This window comes from Scyliorhinus torazame, chromosome 7, assembly GCF_047496885.1.
Source record: "Scyliorhinus torazame isolate Kashiwa2021f chromosome 7, sScyTor2.1, whole genome shotgun sequence".
Lineage (NCBI taxonomy): Eukaryota > Metazoa > Chordata > Chondrichthyes > Carcharhiniformes > Scyliorhinidae > Scyliorhinus > Scyliorhinus torazame.
In genome coordinates, this window is record NC_092713.1 from 74,678,930 (window position 1) to 74,705,572 (window position 26,643).

General features: G+C 45.0%; 2 protein-coding genes across 7 annotated transcripts in view; one reads left to right on the forward strand and one right to left on the reverse strand.

Moving 5' to 3' along the window:
• elavl4 (ELAV like neuron-specific RNA binding protein 4) overlaps nucleotides 1-25,057 on the reverse strand; it is a 162,215-nt gene extending 137,158 nt beyond the window's left edge. For 4 of the 6 annotated variants that reach the window (XM_072510919.1, XM_072510917.1, XM_072510918.1 and 1 more), the window contains exon 1: nucleotides 24,493-24,663. In XM_072510919.1, coding sequence (XP_072367020.1) covers nucleotides 24,493-24,648 — 156 coding nt within the window. In that variant the 5' untranslated portion in view covers nucleotides 24,649-24,663. Of the gene's footprint in view, nucleotides 1-24,492; nucleotides 24,664-24,931 lie in introns of those variants that run through there. The other 2 variants (XM_072510927.1, XM_072510920.1) reach the window with 2 other exon arrangements.
• A 156-nt stretch (nucleotides 25,058-25,213) lies between these two features.
• The window catches only part of agbl4 (AGBL carboxypeptidase 4), a 1,365,393-nt gene continuing 1,363,963 nt past the window's right edge, over nucleotides 25,214-26,643 (forward strand). The window contains exon 1 of the mRNA XM_072510915.1: nucleotides 25,214-25,679. Coding sequence (XP_072367016.1) covers nucleotides 25,655-25,679 — 25 coding nt within the window. The 5' untranslated portion in view covers nucleotides 25,214-25,654. The remainder of the gene's footprint in view (nucleotides 25,680-26,643) is intronic.

A 26,643-nucleotide genomic window follows, 5' to 3' on the forward strand; every position in this document is an offset into this window, starting at 1 on the left:
AACAACCATAGGTTCGTCCCGGGAAGGATAGATGGGGGATTTAAATCTTGGCAGCGAGCAGGAATTGCGAAATTGAAGGACTTGTTCTTAGACGGGACGTTCGCGAGTCTGGGAGCACTGACAGAAAAATATGGGTTGCCACCTGGGAATGCATTTCGCTATATGCAAGTGAGGGCATTTGTGAGGCAACAGGTGAGGGAATTTCCGCAGCTCCCGGCGCAAGAGATCCAGGACAGAGTGATTTTGGGGGCATGGGTGGGTGATGGTAGGGTGTCAGATATATATAGGGAAATGAGAGACGAGGGGGAGACGATGGTAGAGGAGCTGAAGGGAAAATGGGAGGAGGAGCTGGGGGAAGAGATTGAGGAGGGGCTGTGGGCAGATGCCCTAAGTAGGGTAAACTCTTCGTCCTCGTGTGCCAGGCTCTGCCTGATACAATTCAAGGTTGTACACAGGGCGCATATGACTGGAACAAGGCTGAGTAGATTTTTTGGAGTGGAGGATAGGTGCGGGAGATGTGTGGGAAGCCCGGCGAACCACACCCACATGTTTTGGTCATGTCCGGTATTGCATGGGTTCTGGGTGGGTGTGGCAAAAGTGATTTCAAAGGTGGTGGGGGTCCGGGTCGAACCAGGCTGGGGGTTGGCTATATTTGGGGTTGCAGATGAGCCGGGAGTGCAGGAGGCGAGAGAGGCCGATGTTTTGGCCTTTGCGTCCCTAGTAGCCCGGCGAAGGATTCTACTTATGTGGAAAGAAGCTAAGCCCCCGGGTGTGGAGGCCTGGATCAATGACATGGCAGGGTTCATAAAATTGGAGCGGATAAAGTACGCACTAAGAGGTTCGGCTCAAGGGTTCACCAGGCGGTGGCAACCATTCCTCGACTATCTCGCAGAGCGATAAGGGAAAATAGGAAAGGTAGCAGCAGCAACCCAGGGGGGAGGGGGGGAGAGGGCTCATTTGGGTCCTCAGGGGTTTTATGTGTGTGTTTATATATTAGTTATTTATATTAGATGTTACGAAGTTACTATTTTAGTTACTTTTTCTGTTTCTTATTTTGTTGTTGGCAGTTGCCGTTAGTTAGCATATTATTTATTTTTAAAAAACGATCAATGTATATATTATTACAAAGTTGTAAAATGGGAAATTTTTGTTTGATCAAAAAACTTTAATAAAATATATTTATTAAAAAAATATATATATAATTAATACACAGCGGGGTCTCTACGAATATACCCGGTTGCCTTTTGGGGTCTCATTGGCGTGTGCAATTTTTTAGCACATCATGGCGAATATTCTGCGAGGTTTGCCAAATGTCGCAATATGGAGAAAGTGTCCGGTTCCTGATGTGTGCCTAGTCCAGGAGGATCCAGACAACCCTATTCTGGCACCACATGAAGGCCTTGATACGCGGCCGCAGGATATGGCCTCTTCAGACTCTGAAATGGACATGCAGCCTTCAGCCGCCTCCGAGGTGGAATCTGCTACTCAACTGCCTCTTGCCAGTATCCTACTGCAGCGTTCCAGTAGAAAATGGCGTTCCCCAGTGTAGCCATCTGGGATGGCCACTTCCCGATTACAAAATGGACACTTTGCAAAGATTGCAGGGAAAATGGACAATGCTGAGAAAACAAACAGGTTCAGAGCTTGTCTGTTTATTGGAGCTGCAGCTCCCAGACAAGACCAAAACTGTAGGCCCATTAGCATACTAATGGCCGATCTCTGGGAACAAAAGAGCAACATTTGAGTAACCGATACTAAGGCAGACAACCCGGCGCCAGAGGAGACCGAAACAAAGCAGGCCAACGGCCACCTAGGACATGCCCAGCCATCAGGGCACCCACGCCTTTATTGGATGAAATCAATAGGAATGATCGAGAAACAGCCCAATTGATTGGGGCCAGGTTCAAGGCCGCCCAAAAGAGCGTGAAGCCCCTTTGGGTATAAGAAGGAGCCCCCAAGAGAGAATTGTTCTCTTGGACTTGGCTCTCACAGTGGAGAGACCCGTCCACCAGAAGCAAGTAAGCCCAAGGTCAACGCTCGCTACCAGACGGACTGGTGTATCGATTCTTTGATCAGTATGGCGGTATTGAAAGATATCTGGCGACTCTAGAGCAAACGAAATTAGAATTAAGGAAGGCAACCATATTGACTGCCATATTCAGACACAACCAAAGAGAGCAACACCGGCGTGGTGTTCAACGTCAGACCCAGTGCTTCCGGGACATGATATTGCGCCGGAGCCGAAGAGGGTCCGTTGCCCCTTCCGCTTCTCCTCCTCCTCAACGCCTGTGGAGGATCCTTCGGACCATTGGAGAGGGAGGGGGCGGGGGCGGAGATGTTATAAACTCTCTCCTTAGGAGACTTATGGCATCGGGGAATTCTATTCCCAGAATCCTTGGGGGAATATGTGCTTCCCCACTAAGGGGACGAGGCGACTTGAACACTTCCGGCATAAAGCCTGGACTCACTCTATAATAATAATAACAATCTTTATTGTTACAAGTAGGCTGACATTAACATTGCAATGAAGTTACTGTTACTGTGAAAAGCCCCCAGTCGCCACATTCCACACCTGTTCAGGTACACGGAGGGAGATTTCAGAATGTCCAAATTACCTAACAGGGCTTGTGGGAGGAAACCGACGCAGATACAGGGAGAACGTGCAGACTTCGCAAAGACAGTGACCCAAGCTGGGAATCGAGCCTGGGACACTGGCACTGTGAAGCAACAGTGCTACCCACTGTGCTACCGTGCCGCCCAATGTACTCCTACGTAGGAGTACTGGGGGAGGCAATTGTTCTGTTTGCATTTAATAACAGGAAATTGTGAATCAAATAGTTTGGTGGAAAACCAAGACAAGTAAACTGGGGTGTACCCAAAGAATACAACTTTATACTTAATCGACAACTGAAAGAGAAAATCTGATTTTCGAGAACAAATGTTTAATGTTATGAAATTTGAGTGGGGCCTAAAGATGGATGGGCAAACTAAAACCTTTGTTACTCCTAACACTACTTTCTAAGGATACCAGGATTACTGATCACAAGTATTTTCGTATTGGATATCGCCGAGTACCATGTACCTAAAGCTCCTGAAATAAATTTAAATTATTTCATTCAACTCGGTGTGGACTCTCCCTTCTTGCAAGGCCAGAAGTTATGATGACCCTAAATGTTTTATAGACTTTTTCAGTGTCTGCAAGGCAAATTACAGCCTGGATGCAAAAAGATCCAACACTGTCAAAGTTGAAGCACATGATCCGAGAAGGTGGAGTCCGAGGACAACCCTCAGAGGAAATTAAGCCTTGTCTGACCAAAAAAGACAAACTCAATGTTGAGGATGGTATCATTCTTTGGGGATTCTGAGTAGTTGTCCCTCGCCCAGGGCATCGCCCGATAATAATGGAACTATATTATCGCCATCCTGTGGTATCAAAAACGCTCACCAGGAGCTACATCTGGTGGCCTGGTCTCGACTCAGATATAATTGATTTGGTGAGACAATGCAACCTTTGCCAGAAGAATCAAAAACTCCCTACGTCAGCCTCCCTACATCCATGGGAGTGAGTATGCAGGACATGGGTGCAAGTGCATGTGGACTTTGCCAAGCCTTTTAGCAAATTGTCTGTGTACAAGGACACCCTATGCTCCACCCCCGGTACTATCCCCCTCCACACCCCCGAACTCCTCAACGCGATGGCCAAAGGCTCAATCGCAAGCGCAAACAGGGGGGACATAGGACATCCTTGCCTGGTCCCTCGGTGCAGAGCAAAATACCCTAAATTCATACGGCCATTCGCCCTCCGCTCCCTGCATAGTAATCTTACCCATGCCACAAATTGCAGCCCAATCCCAAACTGCCCCCAAACCGGCATCAAATACCCACACCCTACCCGGTCAAACGCCTTCTCTGCGTCCAATGCCACCACCACCTCTGTCTCCCTCCCCTCTGCCGGTGCAACAACTACATTCAATACCCTCCTAATGTTCGAAAAGAGCTGCCTCCCTTTCACAAACCCTGATCTTCCCCTATCACCTTCGGGAGTAACTCCTCCAACCTTCCCGCCAACACCTTTGAATCCACACTCAAGAGTGATATGGGCCTATACGACCCATGCTCTGTCGGATCCTTATCCTTCATGAGCAACACTGAGATCGGTGCTTGACCCAAAGTCTGTGGCAACATCCCCGCCCCTATCACCTCCTCAAACATCCTTACCATCAGCGGTGCCAACTTACCCCTAAATTTCTCCAGCGGAAACCCATCCGGCCCCATTACCTTCCCTGACTGCATCTTCCCAATCGCTTCCTGTATCTCCTGCTCCCCTACTGCCCCCTCCAATGTGGCCCTATCCTCCTCCCCAACCTCGGATATCCCAAACCATCCAGGAATTCCTGCATCCCCCGATCCTCCCCCGGTGGTTCCGACCTGTACAACCTCACATAAAACTCCTCAAACATCCTACTAATCTGGTCCAGAGTCACCACCAACTTCCCTGCCCTATCCCGCACCTGAACAATTTCCCTTGCCGCCACCTCCCTCCGAAGTTGGCGTGCCAATATGCACCCTGCCTTCTCCTCATACTCGTAGACTCCTCCCCTCGCCCGCCTCAATGAGCGCACTGCCTTCCTTGTGAAAAGCCGATCAAAGCTCACCTGCAACTCCTTCCTCTTTTCCAACAGTACTGGATCCATATCCTCTGCATACCTCCTGTCTACCTCCAATATCTCATCTGTCAACCTTTGTCATTCCACCCTCCCCTCCTTGTCCACCTTTGCCTTAAACAATATTAACCCCCCCACCACCACTGCCTTCAAAGCTTCCCATACCACCATCTGCGAAACCTCCCCCGTACAATTAAACCCCACATATTCCTCAATTACTTTCCCAATCTTATCACAAAACCCTTGGTTCCCAACAGCTCCACATATAATCTCCACCCCAGCCTCTGCAGTGCCCCCTTCTTCAACACCACATCCACCCAATGCGGCGCATGATCTGAAATTGCAATTGTCGAATGTTCCGACTCCTTGACGCCTTCAACAGCGCCTTCCCCACCACAAAAATATCTATCGTCGAATAGACATTATGAACCGAAGAGAAAAACAAATGCCTCCCCTAGGTGCAAAAACGTCCAAGGGTCCACTCCTCCCATTTCCACCATAAGTCCAGCCAAGCCTTTGCCCCCTCCCACCCCTTGACTGGACAAGCGACCGCGGCCACGACCTGTCCAATCTTGGCTCCTGCACCAAGTTCCAGTCTCCACCGACTTTCAATTCATGTGAATCCGAGTCGGAGATGGCCCCACACACTTTCTTTGCAAACCCTACATCATCCCAGTTGCCACCAACATCCCTTCCACTGCCCCTGTCATATCACATACCTACTTCCTTGATCCGCCATCACTTTCTCCATTTAGAACCGCACTCTTTTACTAACCAGGACTGCAACCTCCTGCCCGAGTGAAACACCTGACTAACCCAGCCCTTGCTAAGCCTCACCCAATCCTTCACCCTCAAGTGATTCTCCTGCAGCATCGCCACATCAGCATTCAAACTTTTAAGGTGCGCAAGCACCCTCAACCTCTTCACTGGGCCTCCCAACCACCTCACGTTCCACCTAACTGTCCTAACAGGGTGTCTCTCACCCCCCCTCCCTTCCTATCCAATATCATAACTCTGGGTCCTGCCCACTGGGCCTGATCCGCCCCTAGCCATTGTTAACATCGAACCCCATCCCCCGCTCCCAGAATCCCCCCCTGCACTTCCTCTTGAAAAAGCCTCACACAGTATTGATCACCTCCCCCCCACCTTTTCACACCTCCAAGGCACTTGAAATTTGCTCACCAGGCTCCAATGTCTACAGCCCCTCCCCCCACCACACCTCCATTCGCTAGCCCAGGCCTTCACTCCGTCCCCCCCTCCCGTCCATTCCCAGGAAAAACAATCAAACAAATCTGACAAAATCGACGCGACAAAGAACAATAAAAAACTTAACATACAATATAGAACTGTACAGCACAGTACAGGCCCTTCAGCACACGATGTTGTGCCGACCATTTATCCTAATCCAAGATCAACCTAACCTACACCCCTTCAATTTACTGCTGTCCATGTGCCTAAGAGTCGCTTAAATGTCCCTAATGACTCTGACTCCATCACCTCTGCCTGCAGTGCATTCCACACAACCACCACTCTCTGTGTAAAGAACCTACCTCTGACATCTCCCCTATACCTTCCTCCAATCACCTTAAAATTATGTCCCCTCGTGACAGCCATTTCCACCCTGGGGAAAAGTCTCTGGCTATCCACTCTATCCATGCCTCGCATCACCTTGTACCCCTCTATCAAGTCACCTCTCTGCCTTCTTTGTTCCAGTGAGAAAAGCCCTAGCTCCCTCAACCTTTCTTCATAAGACATGCCCTCCAGTCCAGGCAGCATCCTGGTAATTCTCCTCTGTACCCTCTCCAAAGCATCCACATCCTTCCTATAATGAGGCGACCAGAACTGGACACAATATTCCAAGTGTGGTCTAACTGGAGTTTTATAAAGCTGCAACAAAACCTTGCAGCTCTTAAACTCAATACCCCTGTTAATGAAAGCCAACACACCATACGCCTTCTTAACTACCCTATCAACCTGGGTGGCAACTTTGAGGGATCTATGTACGTGGACGCCAAGTTCCCTCTGTTCCTCCACACTTCCAAGAATCCTGCCTTTAACCCTGTATTCAGAATTCAAATTCGACCTTCCAAAATGAATCACTTCACATTCATCAAGGTTGAACTCCATCTGCCACTTCTTAGCCCAGCTCTGCATCCTGTCAATGTCCTGTTGTAACCTGCAACAACCCTCAACACTATCTACAACTCCACCAACCTTTGTGTCATTGGCAAACTTACTAACCCACCCTTCCACTTCCTCATCCAAGTCATTTATAAAAACCACAAAGAGCAGAGGTCCCAGAACAGATCCTTACGGGACACCACTGGTCACCGACCTCCAGGCGGAATACTTTCATTCCACTACCACTCGCTATCTTCTTTCATCTAGCCAATTCTGTATCCCGACAGCCAAATTTCCTTGTAACCCATGCCCCCTAACTTTCTGAATGAGCCTACCATGGGGAACCTTATCAAATGCCTTACTGAAATCCATATACACCACATCCACTGCCCGACCTTCATCAATGTGTCTCGTCACATCCTCAAAGAATTCAATGAGGCTTGTGAGGCATGACCTGCCCCTCACAAAGCCATGCTGACTATCTTTAATCAAACTATGTTTTTCTAAATAATCATAAATCCTAGCTCTCAGAATCCTTTCCAATATTTTGCTCACCACAGACGCAAGACTGATGGGTCTGTAATTCCCAGGGATTTCCCTATTCCCTTTCTTGAATAGGGGAACAACATTCGCCTCCCTCCAATCATCTGGTACTACTCCAGTGGAGAGTGAGGACGCAAAGATCATTGCGAACGGCGCAGCAATCTCCTCCCTCGCTTCTTGTAGTAACCTTGGGTATATCCCATCAGGCTCAGGGGACTTATGTATCCAGATGCTTTTCAAAATTTCCAGCACATCCTCCTTCTTAATATCAACCTGTGCGAGTCTATTAACATGGTTCACACTGTTCTCATGGGCAACAAGGTCCCTCTCTCTAGTGAATACTGAAGCAAAGTATTCATTTAGGGCCTCCCCCATCTTTTCAGACTAAGGGCACAAGTTCCCTCCACTATCCCTGATCAGCCCTACTCTCAATTTGATCATCCTCCTGTTTCTCACATAAGTGTAGAACGCCTTGGGGTTTTCCCTAATCCTTCCCGCCAGGGCTTTTTCATGCCCCCTTCTAGCTCTCCTCAGTCCATTTTTGAGTTCTTTCCTGGCTACCTTGTAACCCTCGAGAGCCGAGTCAGATCCTTGCTTCCTCAACCTTACGTAAGCTTCCTTTTTCCCCTTGACTAGAAGCTCCACTTCTCTTGTCATCCAAGGCTCCTTCACCTTACTATTCCTTCCTCGTCTCAGTGTAACGAAACAATTCAGCACTCACAGCAAGTGCTCCTTAAACAATCCCCACATTACTGTTGTGCATTTCCCCAAGAACAATTGTTCCCATTTTATGCTCCTCAGCTCCTGTCTAATAGCAGTATAATTTCCCCTCCCCCAAGTAAATACCTTCCTATACTGTGTGTTCCTATCCCTCTCCATGACTCTGGTAAAGGTCAAGGAGTTGTGGTCACTGTCACCGAAATGCTCTCCCACCGAGACATCTGACACCTGGCCTGGTTCGTTGCCGAGCACCAAGTCCAATATGGCCACCCCCCTAGTCGGCCTATCTACATAATGCTGCTCTCTTTGTATGTTTCTAAATATGGCTGTCAATATGGTCGTCTTCCTTAATTCCAATTACGTTTGCTTTAGAGTCGCCAGGTATCTTTCGATACCGCCACAAGGTTCAAACCCGAATACTGATCAAAGAGTCGGTACACCAGTTAGTTAGTTCAAAGTCAATATTATTTATTTACATACACAGCAATATCTACTCATGCACGAAATACTACAGCCTAAACTATCACTACTGCTAAAGCCTATACTTAACTTTGGGCGCCCACTCAGTCAGAGGAACAATGGCCGTTGTTCGGTTCTGAGGCTGCTGGGGTCGAAGTGGTAGAGGGGAACAGCTAAGGTCGTCCCTCTGGTAGCGAGCGTTGACCTTGGACTTGCTGGCTTCTGGTGTAGCTGGTGGAAGGGTCTCTCCGCTTTGAGAGCCGATTCCAAGAGAGCAATTCTCTCTCAGGGTCTTCTTCTTATACCCGAAGGGGGCTTCGCCCACTTTTGGGCAGGCCTTGAACTTGGCCCCAATCAACTGGGCCATTTCTTGATCATTCGCATTGATCCTGACCAATAAAGGGGTGGGTGCCCTGATGGCTGGGCGTGTCCTAGGTGGCCGTTGACCTGCTTTGTTTTCTGCTTTCGGTTTGGGGAACTGGCGCCGCGAGGTCTGGGGCCAGATCGGTTACTTAAGTATCTTCCTTTGTTCCCGGAGATGGGCCATCCATATGCTAATGGGGCTACAGTTTCAGTCTCGTCTGGGAGCTCTTTCTCCAATATGCAGATAGGCTGTGTTCCTGCTGGCTTTCTTAACATTGTCCATTTTGTATTCTGGAAGTGGCCATCCCAGACGGCTACAATATTGAGTCAGGAATCCTTCCTGTACAAAATCTGCTCCATCCAAACCATTTGCTGTAAGGAGGTTCCAGTCAATATTAGGGAAGTTGAAGTCACCCATGACAACAACTCTGTTACTTCTGCACTTTTCCAAGATCTGCCGCCCAATCTGTTCCTCTATCTCTCTGCTGCTATTGGGGGTTCTATAGAAAACTCCCAATAAAGTGGCTGCTCCTTTCTTGTTTCTGACTTCCACCCATACTGACTCAGTAGACAAACCTTCCCGAACACCTTTTCTGCAGCTGTGGTGCACTCCCTAATTAACAGTGCCACTCCCCCTCCTCTTTTACCTTCCTCCCTATTCTTCTGAAAACATCTAAACCCCGGAACATCTAACAACCATTTCTGCCCATGTGAAATCCATGTCTCCGTAATGGCCACAACATCATAGTTCCAAGTACTGATCCATGCTCAAAGTTCATCTCCCTTTTTCCTGACATTCCTTGCATTGAAACAGACACACTTTAACCCATTCCGCCGAGTGCAATTTTGCCCTATCAAATGTCTATCCTTCCTCACAGACTTGCTGCATACTAGTTCTGCCTGTTCAACAGTTACTCTATCCTCTGATCCATAGCTCTGGTTCCCATCCCCCTGCCAAACTAGTTTAAACCCTCCCAAAGAGCTCTAGCAAACCTCCCACCCAGGTGCCCCTCCAGTTTAGGTGTAATCCGCCCTTCATGTACAGGTACCGCCTTCCCCAGAAGATATCCCAATGATCCACATATCTGAAGCCTTCCCTCCTGCACCAGCCCTGTAGCCATGTGTTCAACTGCACTCGCTCTCTGTTCCTTGCCTCACTTGCACGTGGCACCGGTAGCAATCCCGAGTTCACTACTCTGCTTGTCCTGCTCTTTAGCTTCCAACCTAACTCCCTAAACCCACTTTTTAAGATCCTCATCCCTTTTCTCAGCTATGTCGTTGGTGCCTATGTGCACCACGACTTCTGGTTGCTCCCCCTCCCCCTTAAGAATCCTGTAGACTCGATCCGAGACATCCCTGGCCCTGGCACCCGGGAGGCAACATACGTTCCGGGAGTCTCGATCGCGACCACAGAATCTCCTATCCATTCCCCTAACCATTGAGTCTCCTATCACTATTGCTTTTCTATTCTCCCCCCTTCCCTTCTGAGCCACAGAGCCAGACTCAGTGCCAGAGACCTGGCCGCTAGGGCCTTCCCCCGGTAGGTCATCCCCCCAACAGTATCCAAAATGGTATACTTGTTTTGAAGGGGAACAGCCACAAGGGATCCCCGCACTGTCAGCCCGTTGGTTTTCCTTCCCCTGATTGTAACCCAGCTACTCTTGTCCTGTATCTTGGGTGTGGCTACCTCCCGGTAATTCTTCTCGATTACCCCCTCTGTCTCCCGGATGATCCAAAGTTCATCCAGCTCCAGTTCCCTAACACGATCTCTGAGGAGCTGGAGTTGGGTGCACTTCCTGCAGGTATAGTCAGCGGGGACACCGGTGGTATCCCTCACCACCCACATCCTACAGGAGGAGCACGCAACTGCCCTAGCCTCCATCCCCTCTTACCTTACAGAATATAGCTGTCCTGTGGACCAACTGGAACTCCGCCCTCCTACTCTGCTCCTAGTCAGCTGCACTCAGTAAATTCCTGGCTCCCTTCTCGCTCTTTGAGGAAATGAAATGAACGGAGTGCCTTGCTCCCTCCTCACCCAACTCCCTCAGTCACCAACTCTCACTGTGGCACTCAAATGCACCCAAATTTAGCACTCAGTGCAAACAAAGTCTGCACTGTAGCTGGCTCACCTTTATACTGTGACTCTAGCCTCTGAAAACTGGCCTAATCCAATTAACCTCTATAACAGCACATAAAGTAAAAACATAAGTCAAAACTGCATATATACTCTCCCCACCCCCCTTCCACAGTCCACAACACCTCTTAAGTCCCATTCTTCACTTCTGCCCCAAGCCTTCTGCCTTCACAAACGCCTACACCGCCTCAGAATAGAAGTCTCTGGAGTTGTAGATCACCCTCAGCTTCGCTGGATACACCACTCCAAACCACATCTCACTGTTGTACAATGCCGTCTTTATACAGCTGAAAGCCGCTCGCCTCCTTGCCAGTTCCACCGTCAAGTCCTGGTAAATGCGAACACCAGCACCTCCCGCTTCTGCTTTGCCCAGTTCAAGACCTCCACGTGGTACCTGTGAAAAGATGATCACTGCCCTTGGCGGCTTTCAATTTCGGCTTAGGCCTCAGCAACCGATGAGCCCGGTCCAGTTCATACTAAGAGGGTTCCTCTCCCTCCACCATTAGTTCCGCCAACATCTTGGCAAAGTAGTCCATCAGCCTCGAGCACTCCATCCTCTTGGGCAGGTCCACAATCCTCAGGTTTTGACCCCTCGAGCGGTTCTCCAAGTCCTCCAACTTTGTTCGCAGACCCTTGTTGGCCTTGACCACCCTCTGCAGCTCATCCCCCATCGAGGTGAGCTGATCACTGGCTGCGACGTGGCCTCCTCCACTCGCTTCATCTTCTCGCCCTGCTCCTTCACCTCAGCCAATGTCTTCGCCACAGCCACCCTCACCGGGACAATTGCCACCTCCACCAACACCTTCAATGCCACCGCCATCTCCTTTCTCAGCACCATCAGATGCTTTGCAAACTGCTTCTCCAACTCCAAGGACATCACCTGTCATCTTCCCTGCCGTAAGCAGTGCGGCCCCACCCGGCAGCCCAGCCTCCGCCATCTTGCCAGCCCCCGGGCAGGTCTTCTCACTCAACGGTGAACTCTCACTCCCTCCCTTCTTCACATCTGTTTTCCTTTGAATCTTTGACATTCTTTGGCTTCTTTATACCTTATTACACTCAAATCATTCCCAAATTACCTCCAGGACTGGACATTTAAACTCCTAAAAACACGCTTTGATCAGGAGCCACCCAACTTGCGACTTCCCCTCTACATGCTGCCACCAGACATCGTCATCTTCCGGCTTAATGGTAATGGTAGAGTGAGGGATATGCTAGAGTGAGGTTAGATTGTGGTCAAATAAAATCCTGCCACTTTTCATGGCCCACAGTGCTGTCGAGTGTGGATGTCCAGCAAAGAGCCACTAAATTTATTTAAACTGCCACACAACACAAGTCCCTTGCTAATGAGAATGATTCTTCTGAGCAGTGCTCAACATGGAGGAGCCCTGGTCCATTAGTGGAGGGAGAGTTGTAGGTGCTAATGAGCTTCACATTTGTTCCATCTCGTCTTTGGATATAACATCATCTTTCTGTGGGAATCCAGCACAATTAAACAGGATGGGAGTTAGTCTCTCAATAGGATTATTGATTTAAAGTTATTCCATACCTATTGCGCTCTGCATCTAAGCCAATATATTTAAATACCACTAGACCTGACTCCCAATTTGATGTTCCTTTCTAGTCTTGCTAATCACACACTCCACAAACAGTACTCACAGTAGGGCAGCACGGTAGCACAGTGGCTAGCACTTCTGCCTCACAGCGTGAGAGACCCGGGTTCAATTCTGGCCTTGGGTGACTTGTGTGTGGAGTTTGCACTTTCTCCCCGTGTCTGCGTGGGTTACTTCCGGGTGCTCCGGTCTCCTGCCATAATCCAAGGATGTGCACATTATGTGGATTGATTTAAATTGCCCCTTAGTGTCCAGGATGTGCAGGTTAGGTGGGGGAGTTGGTCTAGGTGCTCTTTCAGAGGGTCCGTGCAGACTTGATGGGCCGAACAGCCTCCATCTGCACTGTAGGGATTCTATGACACATCTTGCAGTACCAATCTAGAAGAAATTATTTACACATATCATGTAGATGCTTTTATGCTTTCCTTTATGCCAATAAAACATTTTTGGATCTGCTATTTCAGCAAAACAGATTTCACTAGAACCTGCCACACCCTGGAAGCATCATTCAAGGCATAGAGGCATTTGTGGAGTTTCCATGATTTTCTTTCTACTTCTACTGCCTTTTAGGGTGGTCTCAGAAATACATATCCCTGTAAAGTATTGGCCAACATAAATGTGACTTGATGTTGACTGATCAATGGTCCCTTGAATATGTGACCAAAAGAGACAAAACAAAATGTTCAAAATTACTTTTCCAAATGAGGGAGAGTCCACTCGATCATCTGAGTCACGCTTTTCAAAACCCCATGCAACTAGCTTCGCTTTATTCATATAACTCCCATTTGCAAGGACGTTTTTAGTACAAATCCACCTGTGACAAAGGTGGTTTTTTCCTTATCCGGCATCTCAGAACAAACTCTAAACTTCCTCCAACCATCTAACTTCCATTGTTTTGCCTTTATCCCCAGGTTTGTTGTCTGCCACCAAACCTTTATGATCAGGAGGACTTCTGCTTCTCCCTTTAATTGTTCAATTTATTCCACAGCCTCTACTTATGCGTTTGTGTTTGATAGGACTATTACACAAGATCTCCATCTTGCACTATTGGAAGCTCTTCCTCTGTAACATGATTGTTTTCTGATGCAAGCGTCACTTTTGGACCCACCTTCAGTAATTGCATTGTGCTTTCTTACTCTCTACTCTTTCAACACATTCTGTTCGTCCATGGATCTTGCTTTTTGACCATCTCCCTGAACATTCAAATATTATTTAAACTTGCCAGTAGCTTTTTCTGCTTGTCCCACCATTGTTGCATCCCTCCATTCACTGGACCCCTCTGCAATATATTTTATCCAAGTAATGGGTGGCACTGTAGCACAGTGGGTAGCACTGTTGCTTCACAGCTCCAGGGTAACAGGTTTGGGTCACTGTGTCCGGAGTCTGCATGTTCTTCCCATGTCTGCGTGGGTTTCCTCCGGGTGCTCCAGTTTCCTCCCACAAGTCCCGAAAGGGGTGTTGTTCGGTGAATTGAACATTCTGAATTCTCCCTCTGTGTACCCGAACAGATGCCGGAATGTGGCGACTAGGGGCTTTTCACAGTAAGTTAATTGCAGTGTTAATGTCAGCTTACTTGTGTCAATAAAGATTATTATTATAAGTACCCACTCTAGCAACTGGATTTTGGATGCGATACCTCTATCATGAGCACTCACATTACCAGGCTCTAATTTACCATATTCTGTTTCTATACCACCGATGAACAGTGGTAAAAGGGAAAGTATGTGCCAATAGCTTAGCTACAAGGAACAGGTGCAATGCCAGAAAAAGATATATGACCGAATGAAAATTGGCAATTAAATTACGAGTTATCTTCCTTCTTCTTCCACCTCTAACCTCGCTACTCATAATGCCCCTGCAATCAATGAACCACACCATCATCTCCTCTTTGTCATACATACAATACTATTGTGTCATGGGTCAGAGTTTAGAGAATCCCAAAGTGGATCATGGAGTTCACCTGACCCACAACTTTTAATAGATTGTGGTATGGGGAGCACACGGCTCACTCGACAGGTATGGTACAGCAGACATGGATCAGTGGGTTTTAAAACAAAACAATGTTTATTCTATGAACTCAAGTTAACTTTCTAAAACAGTGCACATCTTAGCAACCAGTAAATCAAATACACCCCCCAAAGAATACAACACTAAGTAATCTGTATGCTGTTCTTTTAACATCCAAAAGACTTAACAAACCTCCAAACAGGAGCACATCAGGGTTTACATTCAAGACTGAAAACATTTATACTTCTTCTGAATTCACCAAATGATCCATAGATAGTCTTTTGATGGCAGAGATCAACAGCAGTGCAGCTCACTTTTAACTTCAGATTCAGCTCACTGAAAACACACACACCCAAGCTTTCTCAAACTGAAACTAAAAAAGCAAAGTAGAGCTCAGTTCCACCCACACTGACATCACTCCAGTAACATGAGCAGCTCCATTTCTTAAAGGTACATTTCTTAAAGGGTACTCTCACATGACACCTCCCCCCAAGAAAAAAAACTAAACCATCAACTTCAAGATGGTTTCATTTTTCACCGTTTCACCATTCTTTAAGAAATGCACACAATAAATACACTTTATCGTTGCAAAAAAACAACACACGCAAACAGGTATAATAATAGTCCATTTTCTTTTTGTTGTTCTTCCTCCAACTGAAATCCTTCATGATTGACAGTCTCTTTGAACAAGAAGGTCTCTGCAAGATCCAGCCATTGCTCTACGCCTCGACATTTCTCTTTAAAGTCAGATACTTTAGTTCAATCTGATCACAGAGTCCCTTGCAATTTTCCAACACAGGAGCATTGGTTATCACAGCTTTCAGGCAGTCAAATGCCTGTTGAAAGTCCGCTGCCCACTGAAATGTTCGATGTTTCTTCAGCAAGTCCATCAGCGGAGCAATCACGCTACAAAACTTTGGCACAAATGTTCAATCAAATCCACTCGTGCAAAGAAATCGCATTATTTCCCTTCGTTTTGAGGGTACCGAAAACTCAAGAAAAGTGATTCGGGCTTTTCCAAATTCACTTTTGGCTGGGTTTATCACCAACCCCGCCTCCTGAAGTCGATCGAATAACTCCATCAGATGTTTTAAATGTTCTGTCCATGTCTGGCTGAAAATTATGAGATCGTCAATGTATACCGCACAATTGGGTAATCCTGAAACAACTTTGTTAGGTAACCGTTGAAATGTGGCTGGGGCGTTTTTCATGCCAAATGGCATAACTTTGAATTGGTATATACCATCTGGAGTCACAAAAGCTGAAATCTCCTTCGCCCTTTCGGATAAAGGTACCTGCCAGTAACCTTTAAGTAAATCCAATCTGGAAAGAAAAGCTGATTGTCCCACTTTCTTAATGCAATCCTCCAAACGTGGGATAGGATAAGAGTCCGTTCTTGTAACTGCATTAACCTTTCTATAGTCCACACACAACCGTTGGGTACCATCTGATTTTGGTACCATCACTATGGGTGAGCTCCATTGGCTGCAACCCACTTCAATTATGCCATTTGTAAGCATACTTTCAATCTCTTTGTTAGCCTGTGCCAATTCTAAAGGGTTGAGTCTATATGGATGTTGTTTGATTGGAACAGCATTTCCCACATCTACATCATGTATAGCCATTTTAGTGCTTCCCAATTTATCTCTGCAAACTTGCCCATGTGATATCAATAACTCTTTCAGGTCAGTTCGTTTTTCCTCTGCAAGATAACCCAACAATTTATCCCAATTTTTAAGAACATCCTCATTTTCCAATTTAATTTGAGGTATGTCAAATTCACAGTCATCTGGATTTGATTCGTCACTTTGAGTTAGAATCATTAAAACCTCCTTTTTCTCTCCTTCCCTTTCAAAGTACCTTTTTAGCATATTCACATGACACACTCGGTGATTCTTCCTTCTATCTGGTATTAATAACCACATAATTCACCTCACTTAATGTCCTTTCAATTTGATACGGTCCACAAAACCTAGCTTTTAAATACCTACCATTGGTAACAACACTAAAACTTTATCTCCACTAGCAAAACTACGAACTTTGGATTTCTTGTCCGCAACCCGTCTCATCACATATTGTGCAACTTTTAAATGTTGTCTCGCCAATTCACCTGCTCTATTTAATCGTTCCCTGAAATTTGACACGTAATCCAATAATGTAATTTCCGATTTCTCACTCACCAATTTTTCCTTAATCAATTTAAGTGGTCCTCTTACCTGATGACCAAAAATTAGTTCAAAAGGACTAAATTTGCTTGACTCATTGGGAGCATCCCTAATTGCAAACACAACAAATGGAATTCCTTTATCCCAATCCTCTGGATAATCTTGACAATACGCCCTCAACATTGTCTTTAATGTCTGATGCCACCTTTCTAACGCTCCCTGCGATTCTGGATGGTACGCAGTTGATTTAAATTGTTTTATCCCTAAGCTATCCATAACTTCTTTGAATAACTTTGAAGTAAAATTTGATCCTTGATCCGATTGAATTTCTGTGGGTAGTCTATATCTAGTAAAGAATTTAAGTAACTCCTTCACACTGGAATGGCCTCTGGAAACCTAGTAGACACATCCATTATAGTCAAAAGATATTGATTCCCACTTTTTGTTTTAGGAAGCGGTCTTACGCAATCAATTAGGACCCTTGTAAAAGGTTCCTCAAATGCTGGAATGGGTATTAAGGGCGCTGGTTTTATCACTGCTTGAGGTTTCCCTATCACTTGACATGTGTGACATGATTGACAAAGTTTAACTACATCTTTATGTAGTCCAGGCCAATAAAAATGTTTCTGGATTTTAGCTTGTGTTTTTCTTATTCCCAAATGATCTCCCACTGGTACCTCATGTGCAACTCGCAACATCTTTCTATACCCTACCGGCAATACTACTTGATGAACTTCTGCCCACTTTTCATCCGCCTGCATATGTAAAGGTCTCCATTTTCTCATCAAGACATCACTTTTACGGTAATAACACACTGGTATACACTCAGATTCCTCTTGCGTATATGCTTTCTGATACATCCGTTTTATTTCTATATCTTTCTGTTGTAACTCTGCCAATTTTCCTGAACTAAAAATATCCGCCTCATCCTACACCTGTTCTTGTTCAACCATCTGATCAAAAATCATTTCTGACAATTGCACTTCAACTTCACTCTTTGATTTCTCCTCGTCTTAACCTGTGACTTTGCGACCTTGTTACTACACAATCCGGAAAAATACCAGTATATTCGTCCTTCAACACTTCAGTTGTCTGATTTTCCACTGGCTTATCAACCACAGTAGGCATCACTCCCACTTGCGATCCAGCTATATCATTACCCAAGATAAACTGTATTCCTGGACAAGATAGTTTCTCTATTACTCCTATTACCACTTCACCACTCTTCACTGGACTTTCCAACCTTACCTTATATAACTCCTCTCAACCTGAATTCCACATATTACCACCTTTTCTGGCAACATTCTTCCCAAACTACATAACTCCTCATCTCTTACCACTAAAGACTGACTAGCTACCGTACCGTATCTCTCAAAATTGTGACTTCTTTACCTGCTCCTCCTGATACACATGAGCAAACTTTACCCACACAAGTAAATTCTTTAAAGAGATCTGGCACCTTCTTATCAATCACCTCTTGATCAGGCTGTACAATCTTTTGCACTTCCTTCGTTTCACTTGGGCTTTCCTTTACCACTCTGACAAATCCCGCTGTCTGATCCTGTTTTACCACATCAACCTTCCCAGTGATTTTCTTCAACCACCAACACTGTGACTTTACATGGCCACTTTATTACAGTGACAACATTTGAAACGTTTCATTTCTTTTCCACTCTCCTGGATTTCTATTTTAACCTGAGGTACACTCTCCTTATTATCTCCCATCAGATCACATTTACCTTTACCACTTGAGTATTTCTCATGTCCCCAGTTTCTATCCCTCACAGGCTGAAACTGATGTCGGAAACCAAGCTTTGATTTATAAACTAATTCATAATCATCTGCCATTTCTGCTGCTAACCTCGCAGTTTTTACCCTCTGCTCTTCCACATGAATTGAATTTTTAAACTCCTCCAAAAGTATAATTTCTCTGAGAGCTTCATACGTTTGGTCTATTTTCAAGGCCCTTATCCACCTATCAAAATTACTCTGTTTGAGTCTTTCAAACTCCATGTATGTTTGACCAAATTCTTTCCTTAAATTTCTAAACCTTTGTCTGTAGGCTTCAGGTACTAGTTCATATGCACCTAAGATGGATTTTTTCACCTCCTCATGCGTCCTAGATACCTCCTCCAGTAGTGATGCAAACCCTTCACTAGCTCTACCGACCAGCTTTGTTTGAATCAGTAATACCCACATGTCCTGTGGCCATTTCATTTGTTTAGCTACCTTCTCAAATTAAATAAAAAAGGCTTCCACCTCCTTCTCGTCAAACCTTGGTAATGCTTGGACATATTTAAATAGATTCCCACCAAGCCTTTGACGCTCTTTCTCACTATCCTCATCACTATCATCCAACTGTACGTTTCCCTTTACGTCTGCCAATTGTAACTGACTGTCATGTTTCATGGCCATTTTCTGAAGTTCAAACTCTCTCTCTTTATCTTTTTCCCTGATCTGTATCTCCCTTTCTCCTGCTAAGGCTATTCTTTCTTTTCTCCTTTCTTCTCTCTCCTGTTCCTCTCTCTCTTTCGTATTCAAACTGCTTTAATTCGTTCTCATGTTTGTTTAATTTGCAACTGAATTTTTGCCATTTCCAATGAGTCAAACTGTATCTCAGGCAACATTAAATGCTTAGCCACCGCCATAATTACCTCATCTTTTCGCATTTTGTCAGGTGATGTTAACTGCACTGTTTTGCCAAATCTAACAGTCTGCTTTTAGTCTCTGTCCGTAAGGTACTGCGTGTGACCGTCTCCACCCCGAAAAACTTCTGAGCCTCTGAAAGAGCCATTGTCCACAACACACTCCCACTTAAACTAAAATACCACACCTGAAAAGCAACCACAATATGCTCACCCCTCACTGTCCTTAAGTTTACTTAGCCAATCCGATAGATAGACTTTTATCCCCCTCGAGCCCCCAGTTGTTATGGGTCAGGGTTTAGAGAATCCCAAAATGTATCATGGAGTTCACCTGATCCACAACTTTTAATAGATTGTGGTATGGGGAGCACACAGCTCTCTCTACAGCAGACATGGACCAGTGGTTTGTAAAACAAAACAATGTTTATTCTATGAACTCAAGTTAACCTTTCTAAAAGAAACAGTGAACATCTTAGCAACCAGTAAATCAAATACCCCCCCCCCCAAAGAATACAACACTAAGTAATCTGTATGCTGTTCTTTTAACATCCAAAAGACTTAACAAACCTCCAAACAGGAGCACATCAGGGTTTACATTCAAGACTGAAAACATTTATACTTCTTCTGAATTCACCAAATGATCCAGAGTCGTTTGATGGCAGAGATCAACAGCAGTGCAGCTCACTTTTAACTTCAGATTCAGCTCACTGAAAAACACAGACACAACCAAGCTTTCTCAAACTGAAACTAAAAAAGCAAAAGTAGAGCTCAGCTCCACCCACACTCTGACATCACTCCAGTAACATGAGCAGCTCCATTTCTTAAAGGTACATTTCTTAAACACCCATGTCTTAAAGGGTACTCTCACATGACAATTGCAACACTCACTTCCCTACATCTCACATCATTCATTGCACACAGTATATCAACTATTATACCACGATCGACACATTCTCCAAATACCTCACAAGATTGTCAATAACACTCCCTTCTACCTTGCAGAAAATCTGGCAACTGGAGAATACTACTGGAGTTTAAACGCCTCTCCCCAGTGATAGAAAACGATAGGCAACCATCAATGGTATGGGAAGCGGGTGTTAGCCATTGATTTATTTACCTCTAATACAGTCTACACACACATTACATAAAAAACAACTGCTTTCAGAAGCCAATCAACTCGCATTGCTTTCCCTTTACATTAAAAACGTTTGCACTTATAAAGCTCATTTTAAAACGTCTGAATACCCTGAGGGTTTTAAACTTAAAATAAATATTTTTGAAGTACTGTTGTAGGATAGGATACACATCATTCAAGCTGTGCACAAGCTCCTACAGACATGATAATAACCAGATAGTGGCGGTTACTGTTATTCCTCTCTTTCATTTCAAGTGCTGAAAATGAGAAGATACAACTTCGATCGTGATATAATAGTCCAGCCTTCCTGAGGATGCACTGCCAAATAACCTTAGTCTTGCACCGACCAACTCAGACACTGGCACAATATGCCCGTTTAAGTAGACCAGACAACGGAGTTTCACATGAGGAATGACAAGCACAAATGTGCGGGAGCAATGCAGTTTATAAGGTGGCGCAGGTGCCAGAGATCAAGAATGCTTGCAAACTCTACTGCAGAGAACTCTGCAATGCTGACTTTCAGGGCTTAGTCTACTAAAGAAGGATAATGTGGTTACACCTGGAAATGCTAGGTGCACAGGGCAGCCTGCTAAAGAGCTTGCACATAATGGTGCAGAGCACATTGATATCCAAGAGTGGAGAATAGAAGGCCAGCCACATTAAGCATGGAGGTAAACCAGATGAGTTGACAAAATTTAATCAGCAGATGGGCTCAGGGATGGGCTTAGGTAGGTAACAAAAGAGGTGAAGGTAGGTGGCTCTTATGGAGCCAATATGGAATCAAAAACTCTGCTCGTACACAAATGTTTACCAAGGTTGTGAACAATCTGGTTTAGTCAGGAAGCAGTTTACGTCAGTAACAAAGGGATGAATAAATTGGCTTCAATCTTCCCATTGTTAAGCTGAATTAAACTAAGGCCCATCCACGACTAAATGGTGAAGAAGAACCCTGATAGGAGACAGGAGGTGAGCAAGACATGTGAAAGCAGCATATAACTAGAAATTCAGCAAAGGACCAAGGAGGGATTGATTAAAAAGGGGAAAATACAGTACGAACGTAAGCTTGCAGGGAAGATAAAGACTAACACTAAATGTTCCTATAGATACGTGAAGAGAAAGAGATTTGTAAAGGCAAATGGAGGCCCCCTACAGACAGAAACAGGGGAATGTATTATTAAGGACAAAGAAATGGCTGAGCAATTGAATACATACTTTGGTTCTGTCTTCACAAAAGAGGACACAAATCAGATACCAGAAATGTTGGAGAATGAAAGGTATAACTGAGGGAGATCAATATTAGTAGAGAAATGGTGCTGGGAAAATTGATGGGATTGAAGGTGGATATATCCCCAGGACCTGATAATCTGCATCCCAGAGTGCTGAAGGAGGTGGCTCTGGAAATAGTGGATGGATTGCTGGTCATCTTCTGGGATTCTACAGACTCTGGAACAATCCCTGCAGATTAGAGGGTAGCTAATGTCACTCCAATATTCAAAAGAGAGGTAGAGGGGAAACAGGGAATTATTGACCAGTAAGCCTATTGGTAGTGGGGAAAATTCTTGAATCCATTATCAAGGACTTTATAGCGGAACATATAGAAAGCAACGGCAGGATCAGTCAGAGTCAGCATGGATTTATGAAGGAGAAATTATGCTTGATAAATCTGAATTCTTTGAAGATGTAACTAGTACAGTTGACAAGTGGGAGCCAGTCGATGTGGTATATTTAGACTTTCAGAAGGTGTTTGACAAAGTCTCGCATAAGAGATTATTGTGCAAGATTAAAACACAAGGGATTGGGGGAAGTGTATTGAGGTGGTGAGAAAACTGGTTGGCAGAGAGCAAACAAAGAATAGGAATTAATGGGTCCTTTTCAAATTGGCAGGCAGTAACCAATTTATTCACAATATATATTAATGATTTGGATGAGGGAACAAAATGTAACATCTCAAAAGTTTGCAGATGATACCAAGTTGGTGGGAGGGTGAACTGTGACGAGGGTGCAGAGATTCTACAGCATGATCTGGACAGGTTGGGCGAGTGGGCAAATCAATGGCAGATGCAGTATAATTTGGATAAGTGTGATGTTTTCACTTTGGAAGCAAAAACAGGAAGGCAGATCATTATCTCAACGGTTGTAAATTGGGAGAGGGGTGTGCAGCGGGACATGGGTGTCCTTGTGCACCAGTCACTGAAGGTAAGCATGTAGGTGCAGCAGGCGGTAAAGAAGGCTCATGGTATGTTGGCCTTCGTTGTGAGAGGTTTCGAGTACAGGAGCAGGGATGTGTTGTCGTAATTATACAGGGCCTTGGTGAGGCCATACCTGGAATATTGTGTACTGTTTTGGTCTCCTTTTCTGAGGAAGGATTTACTTGCTCTCGAGGGAGTGCAGTGAAGGTTTACCAGACTGATTCCAGGGATGGCGGAACTGTCATATTAGGAGAGATTGACTTGGTTAAGATTGTTCTTCCTATAGTTCAGAAGAATGAGGAAGGATCTCATAAGACTTATAAAAGGGTAGATGCAGGGAAGATGTTCCCGATGATGGGTGTGTCCAGAACCAGGGGTCAGTCTGAGGATTCAGGAGAAACCATTTCGGACAGAGATGAGGAGACATTTCTTCACCCAAAGAGTGGTGAGCTGTGGAATTCATTACTACAGGAGGTAGTTAATGCTAAGACATTGAATATATTCAAGAGGCTAGATACAGCACTTGGGCTGAATGGGATCAAAGGTTAGGGGGAGGAAGCAGGATTAGGCTCTTGAGTTGGAAGCAAAAGCAGGATTAGGCTATTGAGTTGGATGATCAGCCGTGATCATGATAAATGGCGGAGCAGGCTCCTGCTCCGCTATGAAATAATAATAATCACTTGTCACAAGTAGGCTTCAATGAGGTTACTGTGAAAAGCCCCTCATCGCCACATTCCAGCGCCTGTTTGGGGAGGCCGGTACGGGAATTGAACCCGCGCTGCTGGTATTGTTCTGCATTGCAAGCCAGCTGTTTAGCCCACTGTGCTAATCCACCTATGTAAATGATGTTGCTGAGAAGCAGCATGTAGATGAGGCAGTGGGGTACCTCTGAAAGAGAAGAGCCATTGCTGTAACTGTTCTCGCTGTTCCTGAGCAAATAAGAATATGACCAACTCAAGGGAGTCACAGCGAGCTGGGCAATGGAGGAAAATGGCAAGACTGACTGCTAAAGACAAATGTCAAGGACGGACAATGCACGATGATCACAAGGGATCAAAAGTCTTTACATTGTTATGCTGATGAACAGATGTTTCCTGTACTCGTTGTCACTTCCAGCAGAAAATCGGATGATCCAAAATTACGAGGCAGATTCCATTGGGTTTCCCAATTTAAGATCAAATAGACAGGCATATTTTCAAAAGGACAACTTTACAACTAAACGAAATACGCATTGTATTAGGTAGGATTCTTATGACGAACAATTACTTCAATCTGAATTCCTTGAGAATGTGTTACTACTACCCTCAAAAAGGCGCATTAAAGTTTTTCTTTCATTAGGTCAAATTTGGCGCCAGATCTCGAGTTTTGGCGGTTTTTTCCGGCAGTGGGCGGGTAAGAACGAAAACATTTCCCAAAATAACCGAGATTTATGTCCTTTCATGTTAAGTCAGCGGAAAATGGTGCGCTGAGGACCAACGGTGTGTAATTTACATCAATCGTTACTTGCTGGGTGTGACTATAATTTTTCAAAAAAAATACAGTAGTAAATAATTTGAAAACATTCTCCCAGATGAAACTCACGTTGCATACATTAATCTTGAAATGATCCTCGTTGACAAATAAAGCTGTGTGCTCGTAGAAAATGGCAGAATTGAAAACAATTGCTTGAGAAAGATATTTATTTTCCAAATTCTCCTGTTTACTCCACACGCACACGATATATTTAATATAGCATACCGTGTTGAGGTTTTCACACCATCTCAGCAGGCAGTGAATCCGAGATCTTTTAATAAACGGGATATCATTCCCTTGGTATTGAATGACCGGTTTACAGGTGTACATCATAGAATAATTAAGAGCCGAATAGGGTCTTAAAGTCTCATTAGATTTCATCGTGCTACTTGTTTTTCCTCAGAATGTCATCAATTACTATGACACAGTAAATAATGATTGATCTGTTTGCAAACAAACTCCCACTCCACCCCAAGCCAAAAATAAAACCATCGCTTTTTCGATGATCCGGAGCACTGAAGCTCAACGGCTGAGCGTCAAACTTTTCAACACTAGATAACTGGTACAGCCCCCCCAAGACAGCTCTTCCTTTATTTTTGTTTGGTTTTTTAAAAAGTGAAAACCGAATACACACGGCATCTGCAGATTATAGTTTTTAATGTACCTGAGTTTTTAAACGCATCCTCCTCGCTATCTTGGCGTACTCTATTTGCATGTGAAGCCGCTCAGGCGTCATCGAATGTAACAAAAGCCTACACGAGGCCCCCGCCCCGGCACCAGGAGCCCCGCCCCCCCACCAGTCACTCAAGCTGCAATGCCGCTTGCAACCGCGTCGCGTTCGGAAATGCAAAAGGAGCCATTAAACCGATAAAAATCCTCGGCACCTTTCTCACTCTGCGTGTTTTTGTTTTGTTGTTTTTTTTTAATTGCCATTAAACACGACAGCTTGCAAAAAAAAAAAAAAAAAAAAAAATGTTTTTAATGGTCACCGATGGAAATATGCCTTCATTTTCCTCTCCGAGAACCGATTCTCAGTTTTATTGTTTTTAAAAAGGGAGCTTTCCAGTCCTGGGGGCTGCCTGCCGGCCGGCCAGCGCGCCCCTGAGCTGCAGCCCCCGAGAACAGAAAGAAAGGCACGAGCTGGCGGATCTTTTATTTTTAACGGTCGCCTGTTCGATGCGCTCCGGGACACGCGGCCAGCTGTCGAACGTTCGAAGCCTTGTTTCGGCGCGTGCCGCTGATTCATGCTCCCCCTCAGCGTGACCGCCCACCTGGCTGTCCTCGCTCCTCCTCCTCCCCTCCTCCTCCACCCCCTTGGCTGCCAGTCAGTCACCAAGGTAACCAACTCAGCGTTCGGGTGGAGGAATCTAGGAATTGTGGGATTAAAATGGCGGACAAGAGAAATGATTCCGGTGTGTAAAGTTGCTTGTTTGAATTGTTAATTGTTGGTGCGGTCATATTTTGCATTGGTAAAATAGCCCGTAATTACCTTTCGCGCACTTTTGGAAAAAGCTTAACCAGTACGTTGTCAAATAATGAATGCTGTGGGATGGGCAGTCTGTGGCTCCGCTGCAATTCCCTTGCTCAATCTGCGTGTATATACAAAATGATTAATTTATATTAAATGAAACGTCAAAATGTCCCCAAATGTTACGGTAGAATGTTTAAATTGTGTAATAAAAATAATAGAACGTTGGTAAAATATACCTGCACTTTTTAAATGTTTTACAGTTTATTTCACTGGCATTGATAGATGCATATAAGATACCTGTTCCTAATTTAAGGATTGGCAACTAGTTATTTAACAAAATTCAAGATTACAATAGTTAGGAATCAAAAACAGTTTTCTCATATGCTAAGGCAAACGCATTTGTTCAAACAAACTGATAAAGTCAAATTGTTTTAAAAGTAAACGGTGATCATTCAGTTATGTGTCACGAAATCCATCATGTGGGTGACATGTGTCCTTAACGTTGTTAGAAAATGATCAGCTGATATGCCACAGGAGAATCTGCATTTGAATTGTAGTACTACTACAGTGGAAATATCTGTGGAATAGGTGGTTTGCCTAATTTTGTGGGCACAATAGTGTTTTTGTTAATGTACCTTTCAGTCTACCAAATTTCATGCTGACCTTTTCTGCATTTGGTTGTGAAGTAAAAGGTAAAGTCGCCATAGTCCCAGATGCCCATAGGCTGCTTTCCCCTTTGGAGGAGGAGACAGCTGACTGGTGGTGATTTAACCTGAGGATCATCACACCTTGGGTGAGGGGCAAGGTTGAGAAGGTGGGCCTTCATGAATATCCTCAAGCCAGTATGGGAATTGAACCCTTGCTGCTGGTCTTGCTCTGCATCACAAACCAGCTGGTTAGCCAAA